General features: G+C 55.2%; 7 protein-coding genes across 7 annotated transcripts; 3 read left to right on the forward strand and 4 right to left on the reverse strand.

Annotated features, from left to right (window-relative positions):
* Positions 1 to 627: 627 nt before the first annotated feature.
* CHGG_03120 (uncharacterized protein) lies at positions 628 to 2,888 on the reverse strand (the record flags this gene model as incomplete). The annotated part of the gene is made up of 4 exons (XM_001229635.1): positions 628 to 862; positions 915 to 1,211; positions 1,994 to 2,577; positions 2,688 to 2,888. 4 exons carry the CDS (start codon positions 2,886 to 2,888, stop codon positions 628 to 630), a joined length of 1,317 nt encoding a protein of 438 aa, XP_001229636.1.
* Positions 2,889 to 5,527: 2,639 nt separating this feature from the next.
* Positions 5,528 to 7,498, forward strand: CHGG_03121 (uncharacterized protein; the record flags this gene model as incomplete). Its single annotated transcript, XM_001229636.1, has 1 exon — positions 5,528 to 7,498. The coding sequence occupies one exon, from the start codon at positions 5,528 to 5,530 to the stop codon at positions 7,496 to 7,498; it is 1,971 nt and encodes a 656-aa protein (XP_001229637.1).
* A 1,068-nt stretch (positions 7,499 to 8,566) lies between these two features.
* On the forward strand, positions 8,567 to 10,453 carry CHGG_03122 (uncharacterized protein; the record flags this gene model as incomplete). The annotated part of the gene is made up of 2 exons (XM_001229637.1): positions 8,567 to 9,951; positions 10,009 to 10,453. 2 exons carry the CDS (start codon positions 8,567 to 8,569, stop codon positions 10,451 to 10,453), a joined length of 1,830 nt encoding a protein of 609 aa, XP_001229638.1.
* Positions 10,454 to 11,542: 1,089 nt separating this feature from the next.
* Positions 11,543 to 13,122, reverse strand: CHGG_03123 (uncharacterized protein; the record flags this gene model as incomplete). Its single annotated transcript, XM_001229638.1, has 4 exons — positions 11,543 to 12,491; positions 12,600 to 12,624; positions 12,693 to 12,854; positions 12,915 to 13,122. The coding sequence occupies 4 exons, from the start codon at positions 13,120 to 13,122 to the stop codon at positions 11,543 to 11,545; spliced, it is 1,344 nt and encodes a 447-aa protein (XP_001229639.1).
* A 2,784-nt stretch (positions 13,123 to 15,906) lies between these two features.
* CHGG_03124 (uncharacterized protein) lies at positions 15,907 to 17,451 on the reverse strand (the record flags this gene model as incomplete). Its single annotated transcript, XM_001229639.1, has 3 exons — positions 15,907 to 16,021; positions 16,318 to 16,679; positions 16,744 to 17,451. The coding sequence occupies 3 exons, from the start codon at positions 17,449 to 17,451 to the stop codon at positions 15,907 to 15,909; spliced, it is 1,185 nt and encodes a 394-aa protein (XP_001229640.1).
* Positions 17,452 to 17,970: 519 nt separating this feature from the next.
* CHGG_03125 (uncharacterized protein) lies at positions 17,971 to 18,942 on the reverse strand (the record flags this gene model as incomplete). The annotated part of the gene is made up of 2 exons (XM_001229640.1): positions 17,971 to 18,173; positions 18,243 to 18,942. 2 exons carry the CDS (start codon positions 18,940 to 18,942, stop codon positions 17,971 to 17,973), a joined length of 903 nt encoding a protein of 300 aa, XP_001229641.1.
* Positions 18,943 to 19,432: 490 nt separating this feature from the next.
* CHGG_03126 (uncharacterized protein) lies at positions 19,433 to 20,581 on the forward strand (the record flags this gene model as incomplete). Its single annotated transcript, XM_001229641.1, has 3 exons — positions 19,433 to 19,502; positions 19,752 to 20,422; positions 20,576 to 20,581. 3 exons carry the CDS (start codon positions 19,433 to 19,435, stop codon positions 20,579 to 20,581), a joined length of 747 nt encoding a protein of 248 aa, XP_001229642.1.
* Positions 20,582 to 20,646: the final 65 nt, after the last annotated feature.

The raw sequence follows: 20,646 nt of genomic DNA on the forward strand, positions 1-20,646 counted from the left end.
GCCTTGGCGAGTGTTTATTCTTTCAGATGCGCGCGGTTTTCTTTTTTTTATTCGCGAGCGATGGATTTCAAAAAAGCAAAAGGGGAAAAGGGAGGCACGCGGTCAAAATGGCTTGTCTTGACTTAAGGCAAGCGGTGTTTCGGGTTTTCGTCAAATGCTATTCTACCTACATATCTGCTAGGTAGCGTCAAAGGGAAAAGGGGTGGCCAGAGCAGGTTGTATTTTTCCGAGCTTCACAGAGATGGTTAGTGGAAGTGCGACAGGTATCGGGAGGATTTGTTGCTGAGCAGCAGAGTATAGGAGTGGTGGTTGGCTGGTCTTTGGTGTTTACGTTACGATAGCCGGCCTGGCTTGAATTGGAAGCCTGGCGCTGAATCGGAATCCAGACTTGTTGTTATCGTTACTAGATGGACCCTGCTTTGATGGCTCTGCTACTGCTGTGGTGTAAGTCAGGATGGTAATGTTTTAGAATGCTGCGGCAGGCACATTTTCGGCGGCTAGAGCAGATGGTGATAATGTTGTGGTAAGGGCAATTATTATCTATTAACCTTTACCAGAGCACCCCGTCCTACCGCTGCCATAGTTTAGCCCTTTCTCTTCGTCAGCCACTCCCACTCTCCTACGCGCCTAGCCAAGGAGCGCCTCCTTCTCCTCCGTCCTCCTCGCCCACTCCCGAAACCAATCCAGCGCCTCCGGGTTAGCCACACTCGTGTTGGTCCTGACCTGCATACCAGACAAGATCTGCTTGACAGCAACCTCGATCTTCTTCCCGTTCCCCGTCTTGGGCACTCCACCCTTCGCCTCCTCAATCACACCCGGCACGTGTCGCGGGCTTAGCTCGCGCCTAACAACCTCGACGATCCTCTTGCGCAGCCTCATCATCAAACACTCGGCCCTCAGCCACGACAACAAACAGACACACGGTCTCGTCGCGGTCCGACTCACGGCGGCGCCCGACACAGACGGCGTCCTCGACATCGGCGGCGAAGAAGCGCGTGAGCACGTTGTAAATTTCAGCGCTGCCAAAGCGGACGCCGGCGGGCTTCAGCACGCCGTCGCTGCGGCCCAGCATCACCAGGCCGCCAGTGTGGGGGTCCATGCGCACAAAATCGCCGTGGTGCCACAAGCCAGGGAACCGTTCGAAGTAGGCGGCGCGATACTTGGCGTCACCGTCTGCGCCAAAGAAGGTGAGAGGTTGGCAGGGGAAGGGCCTTCGTGCAGACCAGATCGCCCGGCGGGGGGGGTGTTGCCCATCGGGAGAAGAGGTTGACTGAGCTGCGGCGAGTCGAGTGGCGAGAGCGGAGGTCGACAACGCTGAATGGCCATACCAGAAGGCCGGCAGCTACTGGATTTCGCACGGCTCAGGACCGGAGAGGAGAAGGGCAGGGTGCCGCCCAAAGAGAGAGATGATATTCTGTCGCCCCCGAGTAGATGAGAGGCAGAGGTTTAATGTTGGGGGGGAAGGCGGTGTAGACGAAGGCGAATGTGGAGGGTGGGAGGGGGGAGGCTGTGGAGTAGATGGCTTCAAGAGCGGAGAGGTCCAGGGAGGGGTCGGCGACCGGGCGGACATTGTTTGCTTCGAGGGTGGTGAGGTAGGCGGCCGAAGTGCCGAAGTGGGTTACTCGGAGAGAGGAGAGGAGCCGGGGAATGGAGGAGTAGCCATGCGGTTTGAATGGGGAACCGGCGTACAGAACGAGGGATGAGCCGCAGGCGAGAGCAGAGACGCTCCAGTGATGCATCATCCAGGAAGTCGTGGTAAAGTAGAGCATGCGAGAAGCCGGGGAGAGTGAGCAGTGCAGGAAATGTTCCTTCTTGTGCTGGAGTAAAGTGCCGGCTGCAGTATGAACGATAGCTTTCGGGAGGCCGGTCGTGCCACTGGAGTAGAGGACGTAGAGGGGATGGGAAGACGGGAGCTGGGTAAAATCCAAGGGAGAGTTTGGTGATCTGATACAATTAGAACGAGTAACTATCGCGGCGGTAACGAGGGACTTACGAGTCAAGGAAAGTAGGAAACTCTTCAACTTGAACCCCCTTTTCCCGAATTTCGTCCAGCCCAGTCTCAACATTCTCGAGGCCCTTAATGACAACCACTTGCTCAAGGCCATGCTTCTTCAGCTCCTCGACAATGTCAAGGGTCTTCGCCTTACCCGACCACTCCTTACCGTTGTACAGCGTGGCATTATCGGTAAAGAGCACCTGTGGCCGGATTTGGGTGAGTCGGTCTAATACCGCGCTCACGCCGTTGTCCGGGCTAATACCCGTCCAGATGGCGCCGATGGTGGCAGCACTTAACAAAGCAACTAGAGCCTGCACATGGTTGGCTACGAAACCGGCAACAACACTGTTCTCCTTGACACCGATAGCGCGGAGGGCATTAGAGCAGCGGCGGACTTGGTCCCTCAGCTCGGCCCAGGATGTTTCAACGAGGTGGTTATCGTTCTCGGTGGCTGTGATGACGGCTGTCGTCGACTCGTCAATCTCGACATTGGCAGGAAAGAGCAGGTTCTCTGCAAAGTTGAGGCGGGCGCCAGCAAAGAAATCAGGTCGGGGGAACATGGGAGCCTCGGAGGGCAAAACCTAGGGAAGATTTAAGTTTTTTTTTTTTTCTCTAGGTGGGAGAGGGCAGGTTATCCGGGGAGGGAGGGAAGTCATTATTATCCATCCCCAGCAATGATCACCTCACGCACCTGGTCAAAGGGTTTTGAGGCCTTGATACCGGCGAAGTGCCAAACGTCGCCCCAGAAATCAGCAACATTGTCGACGGACCACTTGTACAGCTGCGGGTAGTCTTTGAGGTTCAGGTTGTACTTGGAGTTCACATGTTCCAGAAACCTCCACATCTGGGTGCCTTCGGGGCGTTCGTGTTTCCAAAGTTCGGTGGCCGTCATCTTGCCGCTGTTGCGGGTGAGTGGTGCAGTGAGTTGCAATTATGAAAGTGCAAGGTAGCTGGGTAGTAAGGTGTACGTGTGCAGAATTGCTACGCGCAGAAGAGGTGCCTAAGATACCTAGTGGAGCTACCGTGAGATGACTTCAACTTCTTGACATGAAAACAGAAGGAGTTCCTCTCTGTCGTGTCTTTCTGAGTGTGGAAGGTCCTGGCCTGTTAGGTCTTGCCCGAGGTTCCTACCGAATTCGGGCCCTGAGTTCCAAAAAGGCGGGATTTGCCCCGACCCGCTCCAGGGAGAAGCCGCAGGCTCGGAAGACCCGAGCCTGGGCTAAAACACAAAGCCGACAATTGCCACAACCTGGAAGCCGCAGTATCCCTTCCATCGCTTTCAGGTCCCGTTGCTACCTATGCAGGTACCGACCGGGCTGGCCCGCTGGATTTTCACAGACGACCCACACCCTACTTCTTGATCTTCAAGATGAACATGGCGTGCGTGGTTCCTGGCGCTCTGTGGACAAAAAAAGCCGAACTCTAAGTGTAATACTTGTAGGCGCCGACGAAGCTTTGACGAGAGGAAAGAAAAAGAAAGCCATTTGGAAGAACTTTTTACTTTACTCGATTTCTTTTCTCGTTTTATTTGTACTTCTTTTCTCTTTCCTTGAATTCTTTTTCTCTTCTTGTTTTCTTTCTCGTATTCCGAGTTCGGTTTTTTTGGCCAGAGGGAGCCTGGGTATTATTATTGCTTGGGCGTTTCCCCCTGTTGTGGGTATGAATGTCTTTTTTGCCAGGGTCATTTGCAAGCGCCAACCGGTTAGGTGGTTACCTATACAAAAGCAAGAATACACGGAAAGGGAGCACTCAGGTCATCCCACGAGGAATCATGTCGTTGGCGTCACTAGCAACAAGCGAGCCGCCGAGTAGACCGGCGATGTGAACCGCTGCGTGCCGTTATTTCGCCGGGGAAGGCCGCGCTCGCTTATATTTAACTTTATCTGCGGATGCGACACTCGGCCCCAGGTCCCGAAATCACCCCGTTGCCGGGCCTGCCGAGTTGAATCACAGGGGAGCTGACAGATCCTCTCGTACCACCTTACTTTTACATGGTCAATTTATGGATATCCACCAGGTATCAAAGCCCAGAGTGTCTGTTCCTCCCTCCCAAACGCACGCCGCTCTCACTTCGAGCTGCGTTAGGGGTCACTGCCAAAGCTTTGCTTCGTTAGGCAAACTGTCAGGCGTAGTTAGGTACCTGGGATCACCGACATTCCAGTTGAGGGTTTTCTTTCCACGTCTTCTTTCTTCTTTTGCGCTTACTGTTGAAGCTTAGGGTTTACTAGCACTGACCTTGAAACTGTAAGCTCATTTCCCGGGATCCCACCGCCCACTATTAGTGAGGTACGCGGAACAGTTTGTTGCGCAATCCAAGGTTGCAGATGGATCCTCGCCCAATGGGGACGTCCCGGACGTGCTCATGCGCTGATAGCTCGGCACACGCTGGGTTAGGTGATGCGCGCGAAGCTGCCGGAAACGTTTTTTATGCCGCGTGCGGGTTGAGCACCTGAATAAAATAGCCAAATTATGTTTGCAAGTCTACCTATCTAGGTACCGAATGAATTGAGATTCCCAAACTACACTACCTACGTACATACTTACAATACCTCGACAAGGACCATAACTTTGTCACCCCGCAAACTCGAGAGGGGTGATTACCCCGTCTCAATCTCATCGTGATGATCGATCCAGGCGAGCAAGGGACAGTCGCAGCCCAGCCGGACCCGTCGGCATCGGCGAGCACCAAGAACCCGTCAGGGGGTTGAACGGGAGGCACAGGGCTGCCTTTTCAAATTGCGCTGGTGGGTTTGCCGGCAAGCGGCGACCCACAACCTCCGTCCCTGGCGCCCCGATTCGTCAATTTTGACACCAGCCCAAATCCGTTTCCCTGAAATCCTCTGCATGTCCACTTCGCGCTCGCCCTGTCCCTTCTCGTTGAACTTCGTTTCTTGTTCTTGTCGCCTGACAAACCTACCAAAGACAAGAGCCCCCTTTCGCAAATTCGTCCAGAACCGAGGGCGACGGCGACCTGGGGCGCGAGTTCCTCTTTCTTTTCCTTTCTCCCATCCCGGCGTTCCCCCGATAGCTGCCCCGGCAAGCATTCGTCCGGCCTTTCTCATCGCCCCCTTTGCGGCTTTCGACGCAGCTTCTCATTCGCTAGGTTAAGGAGCTTTCCACCACACCGGCACGTCATTTCCAGTTGCACCGACGATATCAGTTCAACGCTCACGCCCTCAACTCGGCGAGATTTTGAGGGTAAGTTGTAATATTTATATTTTATCATGGATCGATCCAGGCACAACAGTTTGCGATCAAGTCTCGGCGGCCGCTTGTTGATTGGGGCTGCATAAGGGGGTGCCCAGCCCCCATCCAGCCCCCCAGAATCACACCTGCTTGGGAGTCGACCTACGGACTTGGAGGGTTGCGGCCAATTGCCGCGTCGGCTTTTAGAAATCACAGAAAACCCCTGCTAACGACCGGCTTTCTGTAGTATCCATTGGCGTAATCAATCATCAAAATCGTGCCTGCGATCAGCGTCGAGATCCCCGTCAGCTGCACTGTCTAGGAGCGCCGTCCACGCCGACAGCGATGCCTCGGAAGCTCCCGAATCCCTTCTCGACATCCGCCATGCCATCGTCTGAGAAGGTAGGCGAGCGCCGACCTTCTCAGTCGAAAGGAAACCGTCTCGCCGGCTTCTTCTCGTCCAAGTCAAAAGAGCAAGCGCTACACCACCAGGTGGCATCGCCCAGGATGTCGTCTCCCAGCCCCCTCCCGACCATCTCATTGTCGGCAGCCCACGGAGCCGAGCTCAACACGGACGAGACACCCACCACCCTCTTTGAGCCCCCTTCTGCCGACGAGGCGGAAATGCAGGAGCGCCCAGGATGCCCATTTGGACGCCTCCTCGATCCAAGCCACCTGAACATCAGCGCCCATCAAGGCAAACTCCTCGAGACGCTCATCGAAGACGAGCCTCACTACTACTTTGTCCTTACCACATATATCAGCTACCTGCTCCTGATCTTCTTCGGCCACGCACGAGATTTCTTCGGCAAGCGATTTGGAGACAAGAAACATTACCAGAGCCTCAAGGTTTTCAATGGCTATGCCCCGCTCAACGACGACTTTGACAACTTCTACGTTAGGAGGTTGAAGCTCCGCCTCGACGACTGCTTTGCAAGGCCCACTACCGGCGTGCCTGGCCGCTACATTAACCTCATCGACCGTAAATCGGACGATTTCAACCGTACCTACAAGTACACGGGCACCTACACCCAGACCCTGAACGTGAGCTCGTACAACTACCTGGGTTTCGCCAACTCGGAAGGCCCCTGCGCCGACGCCGTTGAGGAGTGCGTCCGCAAGACTGGTCTCAGCTTCGCCAGCCCGCGTGCTGATTCTGGAACGTCGGAGTTGGCTCTGGAAGTCGAGCGTGAGGTTGCCCAGTTCGTCGGCAAGCCTGCCGCCATGGTATTTTCGATGGGTTTTGTGACAAATGCGGGCTCGTTCCCGGCGCTCGTCTCTAAGGGCTGCCTTATTCTGTCGGACGAGCTCAACCACGCCTCAATCCGCATTGGTGCTCGTATGTCCGGCGCGGTCATTAGGTCGTTCAGCCACAACGATATGGGGGACTTGGAGAGGAAGCTGCGCGAGGCCATCTCTCAGGGCCAGCCGCGCACCCACCGGCCGTGGAAGAAGATTCTGGTCGCGGTCGAGGGCCTGTACTCCATGGAGGGCACCATGGTCGATCTTCCCGGCGTCTTGGCCCTGAAGAAGAAGTACAAGTTCTTCTTGTATGTGGACGAGGCCCACAGCATTGGAGCGCTTGGGCCGAGGGGCCGCGGTGTTTGCGACTACTTCGGTATCGACCCGGCTGAGGTTGACATTCTCATGGGAACCCTAACCAAGTCGTTCGGTGCCAACGGTGGTTACATTGCCGGCGAGAAGAACATTATTGACGGGCTTCGGATTGCCAACGCGGCCAGCCTTCTCGGGGAGTCAGCGACTCCTTCGGTCCTGATGCAGATTCTCACTTCGCTCAGGCTCATCACCGGCGAGATTGCACCCGGTCAAGGCGAGGAGCGCCTGCAACGCCTCGCCTTCAACTCGCGGTACCTGCGTCTTGGACTCAAGCGACTCGGTTTCATCACGTACGGCCACGACGACTCACCCATTATTCCCATCGTCCTGTACCACCCGGGCAAAATGTCAGCTTTCAGCCACGAAATGCTCAAGCGCAAGATCTCGGTCGTTGTCGTCGGCTACCCGGCCACGCCGCTCATCAGCTCGCGAGCCCGTTTCTGTATCTCGTCAGCTCACAACAAGGAAGACATGGACCGTATCCTTGCCGCCTGCGACGAGGTCGGTGATATCCTGCAGCTCAAGTACTCCACCGGCATTGCTGGCGGCCAAGAACCGCTGCCCGACGGCGTCACCCCTGAGATGGAGCACGAGTGGCGCAAGGCGAACGGCCTTGAAGGTGTTGTCAAGGCACCTCGGTGGAAGCTGAAAGATGTGATTGAACGCGGTGTGCAGGATGCCAAGGAGCAGCTTCGATAAGGAGTGAGCGACATGGTTGGTGTATATAAATGAAATAAGGGATTCCTTGAACGCAACGGGGCGTATGGGACACTCGTTTTGTATAACGCTGCTGTCAGGGCGTTTGTGTGTTGGTCCTGCTACTCAAAGATCCGGCGGTGGTTGGGTGAACGTCACTGCGGTGGTAATGTCTATAATCTTCGAAGGGTATGGTTTGTCAGGTCTGTCTTGAGGGAGGGCATCAAACATCTCGCTCTGGCTTTTGCAGGAAGTCACAGACTCGTAACGTAATGTACTCGCCGTCACATACATACTCTGATGTAGGGGTTGGAGTTGGGATGGACGGTCAGCGGCGTCAGGAGGGGAACAGCTGGTTCTTGGGCAGAGGGGAATGAATGGGGTGTTGGAATGGATTGTCACAATAATGAGGGATACTTATGGAATAGAATACTGCACCTTGTGTGTACGACTGCATATTGTATTGTCTCGCTCATTACCTCGGTTTTGGTGTGTAATTTTTTGGTCTGCATCCCCTCCTGTCCTGGCTTTCATCTTGTGTGTTTTTTACCAAGTTGAATAACTAAAGAGCATGCATGCACGAAGGTCGTCACGTGCCATCGCCTTCCTCTCCCGCGCGCCGTTTGCAGAAATGTGCTGTACCTTCCTGGGCCTTTCACTAATTGTTCTCTCTCATCCCTTGATCGCGGTAATCACCGTACGGATCACTTTTCTTCCCTGTTCCCTTCCAACGACGATCAACTTTAACTGTCGCATTACCAAATACCAGCAACTTTAACACGGCATCCGGCTTCTTACCCTCCGCATCTTAATTTCTTCTATCTAAATCGAGTTCTGTTATTTAAGAGCCGACGCTGTCCAAATTTGTAAGTGCGCCCGTTTGCGTGACACGAACATGACGTACTTGTGCACCTCAAATACATGGCCGTTTGGTCTTTTGAAGAAGTCTGATTAAATCAACCTTTGCTATCAAACTCTAGTCTTTGACTGACAAGGTATCCTTTGGCCCAGCAACAAAATTGGCCACGGGCCTCGCTAATTTTGCCGCATTATCTTGTCGATGTTGGCAAGATGGTGAAGCCTAAGAAAAAGAAACAGCAGACACTGGAGGCGACTCTTGGTGAGACCTTTTCCCATGACCCGTCTTCCATATCCATGAATAGGCATGCTAATGCGTCCCCAGGCCGCCCGCCGGTGAGGCCAACCATAAGGAGCCCTTGGACGAAAAAGGGCAAGGCTGTCCAGAGAAGCCCAGTGGCTAGTTCACCAGTCAGGAATGCGGCTCCCCTGAGCAGCTCGCCTCCGGCACCCCCATCGTCATTTATGCGCTCATCCCAGGTGCCTGGGAGCTCGAGGAAAGCGAGGGCCGTTCTCCCGGGTTTCTCTTCGGAAGAGACGAGCGAGGATGAGCAAGAGCAGGCGCTTCCTGTGAGAGAGACGAGGAGGGTGAGGAGATCTCGGCTTTTCGAGTCAGGGTCGGAGTCGGAATCGGAGTCGGAGTCGGAGCCGGAATCGAGCAATGGCTCATCTGAAAAGGGCAAAGAAACTCGGGAGACTGATGACCAGGGAGAAGACGACGACAAACCCCTGGCCACCCCCATAACCAGGCGCAAGAGACACTTGGTTGTCAGCGAGAGTGACGAGGACGAACAGTCCCCCATCCCCCAATCCATCAAGCGGCGCCGCCTCGTTCGGAAAAATGTGGCTTCCAGTCCAACAATGGAAAAAACAGGGGCCGAAGACGAGGAGGAACCGCCAACGCCATCTTTGGCCAACGCTAACCGGGTGAGACGGAAGCCACTCACACAAAAAGAGAAAGCGCGAGAGCTCCTCCGCCGGAAGCGTGCTGGCGAGGTTATTAACGAGGACGATGATTCGCTATTTTCCGATGAGGAGTCTGAGAAGCCCATGTACGACACCGATTCAAGTCTTGTCGCGCTTGAAGAGTTCGAGGACGACGAAGAGGGCGTCAATGAGCCCAGATCAGTCACCGCCGAGAGAAAGAAGAGCAAGAATAAGCGAAATCGTATCGCGGCCGAGGACGACGACGATGACGATAACGATCCAGAGAGCATGGACGACTTCGTTGTCGAAGACGGCGACGCTCCCCTCGGTGCACCCGACGAAGACCATGACGACATTCCCCTAGAATATACAGGCTACGCGCAAGCGCCGCTCAAGGTGTATTTCCGGGTTGCCATAGAGTGGCTGGTGAAGTTCAAGGTCAATCCCGGGTTCCCCGAGCGGGAAGCGGATGTGTATCGCATGGCGTGGAGGAAGCTGGACGACGAAGTCCGAGGCCTCGCGAATTCCAAGTTTTCCTCCTCTGCTTGGAAAAAGGACTTCTACATGGCACTCCGGGCTCGACCGTACTTTGACAGCGCGGACATTTTTAGGGGCGCCATGCTGGAGGGTCAAAACTGCGGCGCCTGTGGAAGGTCTGGCCATCCCGCCAAGTAAGTAGCTGGAATCGTCATGGGGACAGAGTCCCTCAATTAACGCCACCGCTACAGATACTCGATGAAGTTTACCGGCGAGCCTTATTACAAGAACACCGCGAAGCTCGATCGCTTCCTCCAGTCTGTCGAGATGGACAGCGAAGCTGACTCGGGCTCCGAATCTCACGACGATGACGAGGACGGCAACCACATCCCCAAAGCTGAGAAAGAGTGGTATGTCGGCGCGGTCTGCAACAGCAACGCCGAGACAGCGCATGACCTCATACACTGGAAGATGGGCCTCCTTGTCTTTGTGGATACCCGCCTTCACATCGAAGGCCACATGGCCCCCAACAAGGTGGCCGAGAGAGAGAACATGGAGTCTGAGCAGAAGGACGAACTGGTCGATAAGATCATGAACCATTGGGAGAAAAGCGGCATGGTGAAGGCGCTCTACTCGGAGTTTAAGGGAACCATTGAGAGGGCGAGGAATAAGCCTACCAATGGGAGATATCGGTGAGGTGGGCGCCTAGATCATGGGGTTGTTGGATTGTGTGAATCGGATTGGCATCTGTCCAAGTCATGGATAGAGAGGCTCGTGGCTCCGGCTTCGACACCAACCCATGGGGAAGCCTCGTCTCCTCGAGTAAGGGGGAGTTGCGAACTCATTAGAGCAATGCTTTACTTTAGGTTTTTTTTTTGGGAAGGATAACATGGGCGGACGGGACGAGAGCGGTGCCTTTACAGGATTACACCATTGGCTTGGGGCGTTTGTTGTGGTTCGTTCGAGCGTGTACGGAATAGGGGTTGGAAAACCTGACTGTAGAGGTTCTCTGTAGTGTGTCCTGAGAATATCTTTCCACCTCATTTTTTGTAGTTGGAAGTGAGTGCAACGCAGCAGAAGCTTTCTAATCTAGGAGAAATGGTTGCCCGCCCAACACGACATGGTTGGTTTATTTGCAGCAAGTTGGCGGAGGGCTAGATGGCTTCACAGCACCATGCACATCAGAAAGGTAAGATTTGAACAGGAATGGGCAGCGAGCCATGCCGCCAAAGACGAGCGCTTGCCAACCCAGACAATGTGGGTAACCAAATGCATATAGATGAGACAGAGACAAAACCACCAGGCCACCCTACCCTACCACAAACAAACACTACCAAGACTACCGAACAAGAATGCCCCCTTTTGTTGTTTTTTAATTCCAAAACCCTCCTTGCTCTCCAAACAAACCTACAGTCCACCAACCCTGTATCCCATTCCCTAAAATGGCCCCCAACAAACCTAACACCTATCCTATCTAACCCCCACCACCATTCGCTTGCTCGCTTCCTCCTCTTCTCGATGGAGTGAAAAACCAACTCTCTCTCTGTAATCATCCCTTCTCACCCTGCGACAAACAAGCCCAAGCCCAACTCCCCCCCGGACCACTCACTTCCCACCCACACATCCAAACAAAAGTTATACACACACAAAACCGACTCCATCCCCCGCTCCCCACCTGACAGGCCGAGTCAGTGTCGCCCCCCCGTCGTCCCACCCAACTCCGCACTCCCCACCTCACACGCGCGCGAGTCAGATGCATGGCCTGGGGAGTTCATTCATCACGCCCTAAATGATACCTCCCGGCGGGTCATAGCCGACACCGGCACCACCGACGCCCCTTGCGGCGGCAGCAGCGGCAGCGGCCGTGCTACTTCCGGGTCCCACAAGCCCCGCGCTGCCTGGGGTCCCGTCGGGGGCGGCGGCGCCGTCGGCGGAGGCGTTGTTGGTCTTGCGGAGCATAAACATGGGCTTTTTGCCCTCCTTGTCCAGCTGCTTGAAGAGGATGAGGGGTTTCTCGTCGAGGGCCAGGCAGCGCTCTTGGTCGCCGTAGACGATGTACAGGGCGTACTGGTCCCAGGGGGCGTTGATCTGGTATTTTTTGAGTGCGGCGGGTAGGACCTTGTAGCAGGGGTCGTCCATGCTGACGCGGAAGGACTTGAAGATTTCGACTGAGGCGTTGCTTGCGGCGCCGGGCGTTTCCGGGGCGGGCGTTTGCATCCTCCGCGGGGCCGTGTTCTTTGCTTGATTGTAGGAGTCGTCGGGCGCGAAGGTGGAGCGGGATGAAGGGGTCGGTTCGCCGCCAGCACGGTAGGAGCGTGCACCCAGGGTGGTACCGGAGAGCATGCCGGTGGGTGGCGAGGTCGGGGAGGGCATGTTGGGAGAAGGGTAGGATGGTGACGATGCGCTTCCGCCGGACCCGTTCATGGCAGCCAAATGTGACGACGAGAGGACGGCTCTTTCGGCGGCGCTGGACGGGTCGAGGGTCTGTTCTACTATCGACCGATCGTGGTTTGTTTGTAGGTGCGTCGGGGATGTGGCTTTGGCAGTTGTCCCAAGCATGATTTCCTTGGTCGAGTATTGCCGCTTCAGTCCCACGGCAGACTGGGCGGTCGATGGTGTCGGCGCGGGGGGCGATAAGGTGCTCTCGTAAGCCGGGCCGTTACTCAGGTTGGGCAGAGGCTGCTGGGCATCTTTGACCATCCGCACTGCCGGGAGTACATCTTCCCGCAATCTCCTGTAATCGTCCATTAACCTGCGGATATCCTGTTCAACTAATGATATTCGCTCATCTCGAAGGCGTAGCTGCTCCACGAGGAGCTTGATGTCTTTTAGCGTCGCATACGACGACTGAGCTTGTGTCTCGGCAGCTGTGAATCCCGGGTGTTAAAACATGAGGTGATTTGAGAGACAGGGACGTCTTGAAACAAGAACCTACTTAGCGGCATATAGTGATCGGACTCGATGGGAACATCTTGGGCCTTCTTCACATCGAACACCGATTTGAGAATGGTTAGCCTGTGGCCAACACTGTTGAGCCCCATCGCCTTGAGGTCTTCATGTTGCAAGGCGACGAGGGCCTCGCCGACTATCTCATTTTCTGGACCAAGTTGTGTCAGCAGTTGCCAATCCGCCAGCGCCTGGCCAAGCGTCTGCTTACCAAGGAAAATGTCTGCGTATTGCTGCAGGCCTATGCTGGCGATGAAGTCGGCGCACTCGTCGGCGGTCCATTCGGATATGATGGTCTCGGGTAGCCTGTCAGCACTTGCGCGGTAGCCGTAGGTGGTGGGTGTGTGCTCGGCCGATGGCGGGTCCGAGTCGATGGGGGAGGTCTCGAGGTCGGTAGCGATGGGCGAGCTGTTATGCATATCTCTCTCATACTCGTCGTCGGCATCCGACTCTGCATATGCAGTCCCCGAATCGAAATTCATAACTGGGTATATTGGGGCCCTCACGGCCTGGGCTGCGGCGAGGGCCAGGGTGACGGTTTTGCAGTCGCTCCCAAAAAAGCGACTAAAGCCGAGAGAAGCAGGAACCGCGAGCGTGTTCCTGTTTGAGTTGACAAGTCGACGGAGGTAGCGAAGGCGTCAAGCAAGGCGGGGTTGAGCGAAGTGTCAGTGTCGACAAGGGAGGAGAGACGGTTTGGGATCGGCGCTTGTGGGATGCGGGTGGTAGCCGATCGATCGGGTGCGGAGGGGGGAGAGGCAGCGGCAGCAACGGGTTCTCGCAGGAGCGTTCGGCCCCTCAATACCAAATCGGAGCAGCGGTCGTCTATTGCGATGGGATGGAAACGCCGGGCTGGTGTCGGGGTTTAGAGTCGGCGGTCGAAAGGCAAGAACGGTGGAGGGAAAGCGGGCCTGGTGGGTTTGCTTCTTGGTCGTCGATGCGGGCGGAGAGGTTGATGATTGCGGGCTCGGGTAGCCGCTCGCTTGGCCGCTTGATGGTGCCCTTTCCCAACCTGTCCTAGCGTCAAATTTGCCCTTTGGCCCCTGCCGGCTTACCGGACCCCTGTGGGCCCTGACCAGGCACTCCAAGTGACCTTTCCAAAAAAGTGACAGGACCCGATTCAACTGATGTGGATGGGACCAACCCCCGACCTGGAAGTTCCGAGTCTTGTCGAGTTACTTTCAAGTTTTTGGCGCAACCCATCTCAAATCTGCCGAATCCCCTCGGCGGGGTGTAACTATAAAGTATGTACATTACATCAACATACGCATACATATATAGAGATACGGTATGTAGTCTATGTACCTACCGATATATGCTCGCAGTTGGTTGTAGTATCACAACTAGCCATCGCCATAACTACCTACCCAGTACCTCGTCGACGCTAACGTTGGCTGCTATTACGCATCAACGAGCGGCTGTAGTTGCGGGTTAGATATCGTCCACATGGTTTAAAAGGCCTCACGAGGCCAGGTCTTCAGCTTCCAACAACAATTCGATAATTTGGCCATTGTCTGAGATGATCGTCAGGTGCCCTCACGGTTTGGATTTCATTATTGGCGGGATCTTTTGTCGATAAAGCTCCCGAACCACACCAGAATGAGCTTGGTTCCAGCCACAGAACCCCGCCCAATATTCTTATGCAGCCCGAAACTTTCGAGCGCCTGCTCCCCAGGCAGCTAGCGATACGGTTACGTCCAAACATGCACAAACGTGCATTACCATACCTCGAACACCATGGGCAGAATAACCCAGCTGGACTCCAAATGTGGAATGCTGAATAGGCAACTAAACGTCATCGGCTACAAGGAATAAAAACTGGTTTGGTTGGTTCTTCTTTCTTTTCTTTTTCTGGTTTGTTTTTTTCCCTTTCTCGGTTTCTTCCGCTCGGTTTCCATCGCTCGATCGATGAGGTACCTTTTGGAACTTGTTGTCACCTTTTGAAGCCTGGTTTGTTCTGCCGATGGGTTTTGTGGGCGCCCACCCACAAGGCTTCGATCTGCACCCATCAATAACGAGTTACCCTGCCTCCATTGGGCGCCTCTTCCTGGGCATTCTCCGTCTGAACATACCAATAAGTCAACCCAGCGAGTGAATCCCCTTCGCCCTGCATGCCACACAGCCCCAAGCCGTGTCACTGCCCCACAATCCAATGACAGCGACAAGATGCTTCCCGATTCACCCTTCCCGCCGACAACAAACCCATGCACCCTGTCTCCGCCCCCCCCCCAACCATTTTTGGGACACGCGGCCGACAGCAAGGCAGGCTGTCCGTCCCAGGCCAAGCCCTGGAGCACCGCCAAAGATGAAGTTGAAACCGCCCGGGTTCTGGGCCGTCCTAGGTAATGTAGTAAAAAAAAAAAAGCCCCCACCTGCCGGGCCACCCCGCGTTTCACCTCCTGGCCGGTCCGGTCTCTCTCCCGCATCACCTACATACGCCGAGCGAGGGTGGGGACCTGTTCTCGACTTGATGAGCGCCTATGGCAAGACGGTTCTGCTGGGAGGGGAGGGGGGGTTGGTTGGTTAATTGGTTGGGGGGACGAGACATTCCAGAATGAATGATTCCGTCGGCCGATGCAACGCCAGGTCGCTGTTTGAAACAGGAGCGGAGCTTGGAAAGAGTCAATCTACTGTTGTTAAAGCAAACACGAGGTTCGAGACAGCTAAGCTCGGTGTAAGTGCCCAGTTGGGGATTTTGCAGGCATGCCCCGTCTAGGTTCCGCCGGGAGCGATGAATTGGGTTGCTCGTTGCAAGCAATTGTAGGGATGAGATTGGCCGTGATCAGATGAAATATGAAAAGTAAGATGAACATGAGTGTGATGAGACGAAGAGAGGGAACAAGCCAAAGTCTCAGTTGCTCACTTGCACGCCAATGAAACCTTCTCGGTGTTCAAAAGGGGATAAACAGCCGGCCCCCTTTTCCAAGTAAGACATTTAAAATACTTTCTGGCTTCTATCCCAAGGTGCCCTATGGTTGTTATGTGCTGGGCGGTATATATGACTGGGGAATGCATGAACGCTGCTATAATAAACAAGAAAACAAGGAAGTCTGTTGTTGGGGTCGCTGCGAACGCTATGAACCATCTATCGAGATTCATATAATCTAAGAAAGCCAGCAACGCTCATGTCTTTATCGCTTCATAACTAGAAGCAGAAACTCTGCCAACTCCTTACTCCAAAACCACCATACATATCCTAAAAACACCTACCAATGCGAACTCCTCTTCTTCCGCACCTTCGCCTTCTCATCCTCAGACTTCCTCCGGCCCGACGGCCTCTGCCCTTGGGTTCTGCAACTGCTGCAGCCCACCAGCGGCCCCCTTCCACAGGGTATTTAGCGTGCTGGAATGGAATGGACCCCTGCTGTTGTTGCTGCTGTGGCGGCGGCTTAAACTCCGGGGGCGGAGACGATTGCTGGGGTCGCGAGTGCGGCCCCGCGCTGACCGGCCGTGGGGGTAGCGTCGGCGGGGGACCGTAGCCCCAGGGGCCGAGCTGCTGTTGCGGGGACCCGGGCGGCGGGTATCCGGCAGCTGCGTGGGAGGGTCCTGGTGGGGGCTGGGTGCGCGGCGGGAGAGACGGCCGGTCAGACGGGAGGTCCTGCCCCTCGACGCCGTACATTTTGCGAAGGCGCTCTGTCTCCTTGGCGATCTCGGCCTCGCGGCGGCGGCGTTCTTTTTCTTCGTCTTCGATCATCTTCTTGATGCGCTTCTGCTCGGCGCGCTCCGCCTTTTCGCGCTCGCGTTGCTCACGCTCGACCAGGGCTTGCAGGCGGCGGGTTTCGGCGTCGATTTCCGGGTTCACGGCGGGCTTGGTGGTGTTGGTGCTTTGTTGCGCCGGTGCGGGTTGTGAGGGTGCGGGTTGTGCAGGGGTGATGTTGGCCAGGGCGCCGGACATCACGGCTGGGCCTACCGGGGAGAGGTTGACAGCCGGGCGGGAGTTCTTCCTCTTCGCCGCGATCGGTGCCGGACTTCCCCCGCCCTGAACATTGAACATATCGGCCTTGGGGACCAACCAGAGGTCCTTGATGACTTCTGACGCTAACAGGAGAACCAGTTCGAGGCCTTTGCGATCTTCGACCTCGACACCGATGTAGGTTCGGCTGGTAGACTGTCAAAATGCTCTCACGGGCGGCCTTGAACAGGCCGATGGTGATATCGGGCTCCTTGCTCTTGCGCGTGCCGAGGCGCTGTCCCGTCATGTAGCATGTCATATCCTTGCTCAGCAGACCGTCCTTCTTCCACCGAAACATGACGCGCGGGATCAGATCGGCAGCCGCAGGGGAGGTGTCCTGCTGCTCGCGATCCAGCGCACTGAGCGTGGGCTTGCGAAAGGTCTGGACGGGCAGCTCAAACTCCCAGGTATCGCTCTTGCCCCATGACCCAGTCACCATCTTGACGGCTACCGACTGGTCGGGGTTGTACAGCTGAACCGTAAAGCTGTCTGGGACAAGCGCCACAGCCGGCGCTGGGGGCGCGCCGGCCTGGGCTTGTGCGCGGATCTCGGCAGCAGAGAGGGTCGGCTGTGACCACTCGGGTTCAACCGTCACCTCTCCGTAGATGACGTCGGTGTTATAAGGGTCGCATATTGCAATCCCGTACTTGCTACGCGAAGCGGGCAGCGCCGGGTCTGCCCGCCGTAACAGGTACTCGGCCGCTGGTTCGGAACCGTTCTGGGTGAAATAGAGGAGACTCGAATGCGGGTTATCGGAGGATGGCTTCAACCGAAAGGTGGGCAGGTTTTCGTCGAGCATCTTGCCCTTGGATGAATATGGGGGCTGCGCTGTGTTTTGTTGGTTGAGCCAGAGCTTGGGGGTTGACTTCTCTTCGTTTCAGTTTCGACGTAAGCTACAAGGCAACATGACAAACTTTATGGGTGAAAGAAAAGGGCGAGACAAAGTGCTGACGAGGCCATGGTGGGTCAGCCGCAGCACTCATCACGAGGCTGGGCGAGAGCCCCAGACAAGCCAGGCATGGGGGCGGCGTGGGAGGGTTGACCCGCTGCTGCAGGTCAAGCATCAACCCCGCCATCATTCATGTTTCTGGAAAGCACATGCGAACCCCCTGCAGCTCGCACTCACGTCACCCATTGTGGTGCAGCCACAGCAGGTGGGCCCGCCAAGACTTCCCGTCTGACGAGTAGGATTTGCTTGCTTGTCCGTTGTTTGGACTCTTTTCTGTTGATCAACGAAAATAGAGTTGCGGCGCGACCACAGCAAAAACTAAAAAAAGATGATTGCGCCTCGTCGAAATTCGTACGAATACATCAAAGCCTAATCACTACTCCATCCCGCCTTGAAGCTGGTATCCCCAAACGGCCATCCCACAATATCAACGTTGAGCTGTCTACTCGACTCCAACTCGTTGCGGCGAGCCTTGAGCTCATCCACGTCCCAGTTCGACCACAAAAACTTGCCCGTCAAGAATCGTGCCTCGGGGCTAGTAAGCCAAACAATGAAGGTGGCCGGGAGGGAGACTAACAAAAAGGCAAGGTCAGCTTCATGATTTTCCAGACAAGCACGGAAACCAACGTGATGCTACTTACCATGGTCCTCGTGGCCGATAACCTTGACACCGCCAACTTCCTTATTCATATCCGTATCCACCACCCCAGGTTGGAGATGGAATACGCTCAACCCGGGGTTCGCAGAACCCAACGAGTTCCAGAGCCGGACGGCGGCCATCTTGGCGACGCTGTAGGCGGCAAAGCCAGGACCAAAGTCGATATGGGCAGCCGACGACGAGATATTGACCGCCACCGCATTCTTCGCCGCATGGCGCATGAACGCCTGCGCAACAAACAAGGCCCCCTTCAGGTTCGCATTGACAGTGTCAATGAACCGGTCACCATCGACGTCCGCCACAGGGTCAAGCGGCCCCGTCACCGCCGCACCACTGACCACCACATCCAGCCTCCCCCGGGCACCAAGAAACCCTTCAAACGCCGCATCCACCTCGCTCTTGCGGGTAACATCGGCGGAGGCCACGAACACATCCACGCCGGGAAACTCGCGCTGGATGGCCGCCTTTGTCTCGAGCAGCGGCTGCTGGCGGCGGCCGACGAGGGCGATCCGGGCCGCGCCCGCCGCCGCGAAGGTGCGTGCCGTCTCGGCGCCGATCCCCGTGCCCCCTCCGGTCACGAGTATTGTCTTGTCCTTGGCGGACAGCTCGGGCCGGGTCGGCGAGAGGGAGGGGTAGGTCGTGTTGTGCCATGTGGAGGTGGGGGTTGGGAAGGGGGCGGCCATTGTGAGGGTTTGTTTTTGAAGGACGGATGAGTGGATGGTAGGTAGGTGGTGATGGTGATGTAGAAGTTTGAATGTGAATGTGTTGCGTGAGTGAACGCTGGTGTGGGTGCTTGAGCGAGTGCTTGAAGGACTTGAGATATGGTCTCTGTGCCATGGGAGCTACTCTTATACAGGTTCTATTGTCTACGAAACTAGAAGCGCCCCTGCAACGGAGTTATACAATTTCTCAGCTTCCGATCTTGACATTTGTCAGACAGGAATGCGTTTCGTCTCGAGGTACCTCGTGCGGTGTTTACAAAATGCTCCGCCGTCTGTAGATGCTTGGCATTGTACAATTTGTCCCGCCCGAAGGAACTCCTTAAACAGGAGGTGGGGTCTCGTTTGTTGGTGCTGACAACCTGCTCCTTGCAGCAACGACTCTATATTCTAGAAAGCACCCCACAACACGACGACACCAACGATTCCCCAGCCTGCTATGGTCGAAATTGAAATGGCCGAAGTGGATTTCCAACCCCAGATCGTCCTTCGATGTCCCCAGTGTAATAAGCCGTTCGATAAACGTGAGTTGAGCCCGTAGCCGATGATGGTACCTAAGCACCTACCCAGGGATGACAGAGCAAGGACACTAAAACGACCCTGTTTAGAGTCCACACTCAAGAGACATGGATACTATTGCCGGTCCCGGAAAGAGGGCGCTGCTTCCAGGGCTCGATCCTGTATTGCCTGTGCGAAACGCAAAGCTCGTTGCGATACCAAACAGCCTACCTGCTCCAGCTGTATGACCAGACATATAAATTGTCAATATCCAGCCCGACCATCCAAAAGCGTCGGCAAGGGAGCCAGTAATAAGGAGGGTGTCGATGCGCCAGCAACCGAACCATCAAGGACAATACGCTCGCCGCCTTTCGATTCTCCGCACGACATCGGCCACCATACACTTCAAGATGAGCTTGTTACGCAAATCCCTACCGCGCTGGCGAACTCAGGAGATGAGTGGTTTGACTGGAACAACCCAATCTTTGACTTCGTCGACCCCACGAGCAGCTGGCAGACCAAAGGAGATATGGTTCAATTCTCACCACCCTTGACGCGTACGCCAGTTCATGAGGCGACACCTTCGGCCCTTCAGAACTTTCTCCGCCAGCAGACGTTTTTGTCTTCGTATATGTCGATACCAAGACAACCGCATGATATTCTTGGCTCACTCGCTCATCGACCGACAATGGGACCCAAAACAAAAAGAACTGCCACCCTCATCTTGCAAACCCTGAAGTCCTATCCTCTCATTTTGTTGCAACAGGACTCACTACCACCATTTATCCACCCTCGCATGATGGTTTCTGCTGGCGCTGAGAGCGACAGCATGGAGCCGCTTAACAACTGCATCAGTTTGCTGCATATGACACGCGCTGGTGTCCCGGGGAACCGGAAACTGTTCTGGAGAAACGTACGGATGGAGTGTGAACGTTTCTATCAGGAGGTACGTCAAATTAGGTGACGAATTAGAAAAAAACAAAAACAAAGAGCATCATGTTCTCAGGGGCTCACGAATATTTTTCTTGTAATGTAGAACATGCTGTCGCTGCATCCGGAATAGCCAATGAAAAATTTTCTAATTTATATTTTCTCATAGCTCTAGTTATTACTATTTTTGTAACTTTATCAGAATTTGCATGATAAAAATGACTAGTCATTCTTTGAGTT

Source organism: Chaetomium globosum, genomic scaffold (assembly GCF_000143365.1).
Source record: "Chaetomium globosum CBS 148.51 scaffold_2 genomic scaffold, whole genome shotgun sequence".
Taxonomy (NCBI): Eukaryota; Fungi; Ascomycota; class Sordariomycetes; order Sordariales; family Chaetomiaceae; genus Chaetomium; species Chaetomium globosum.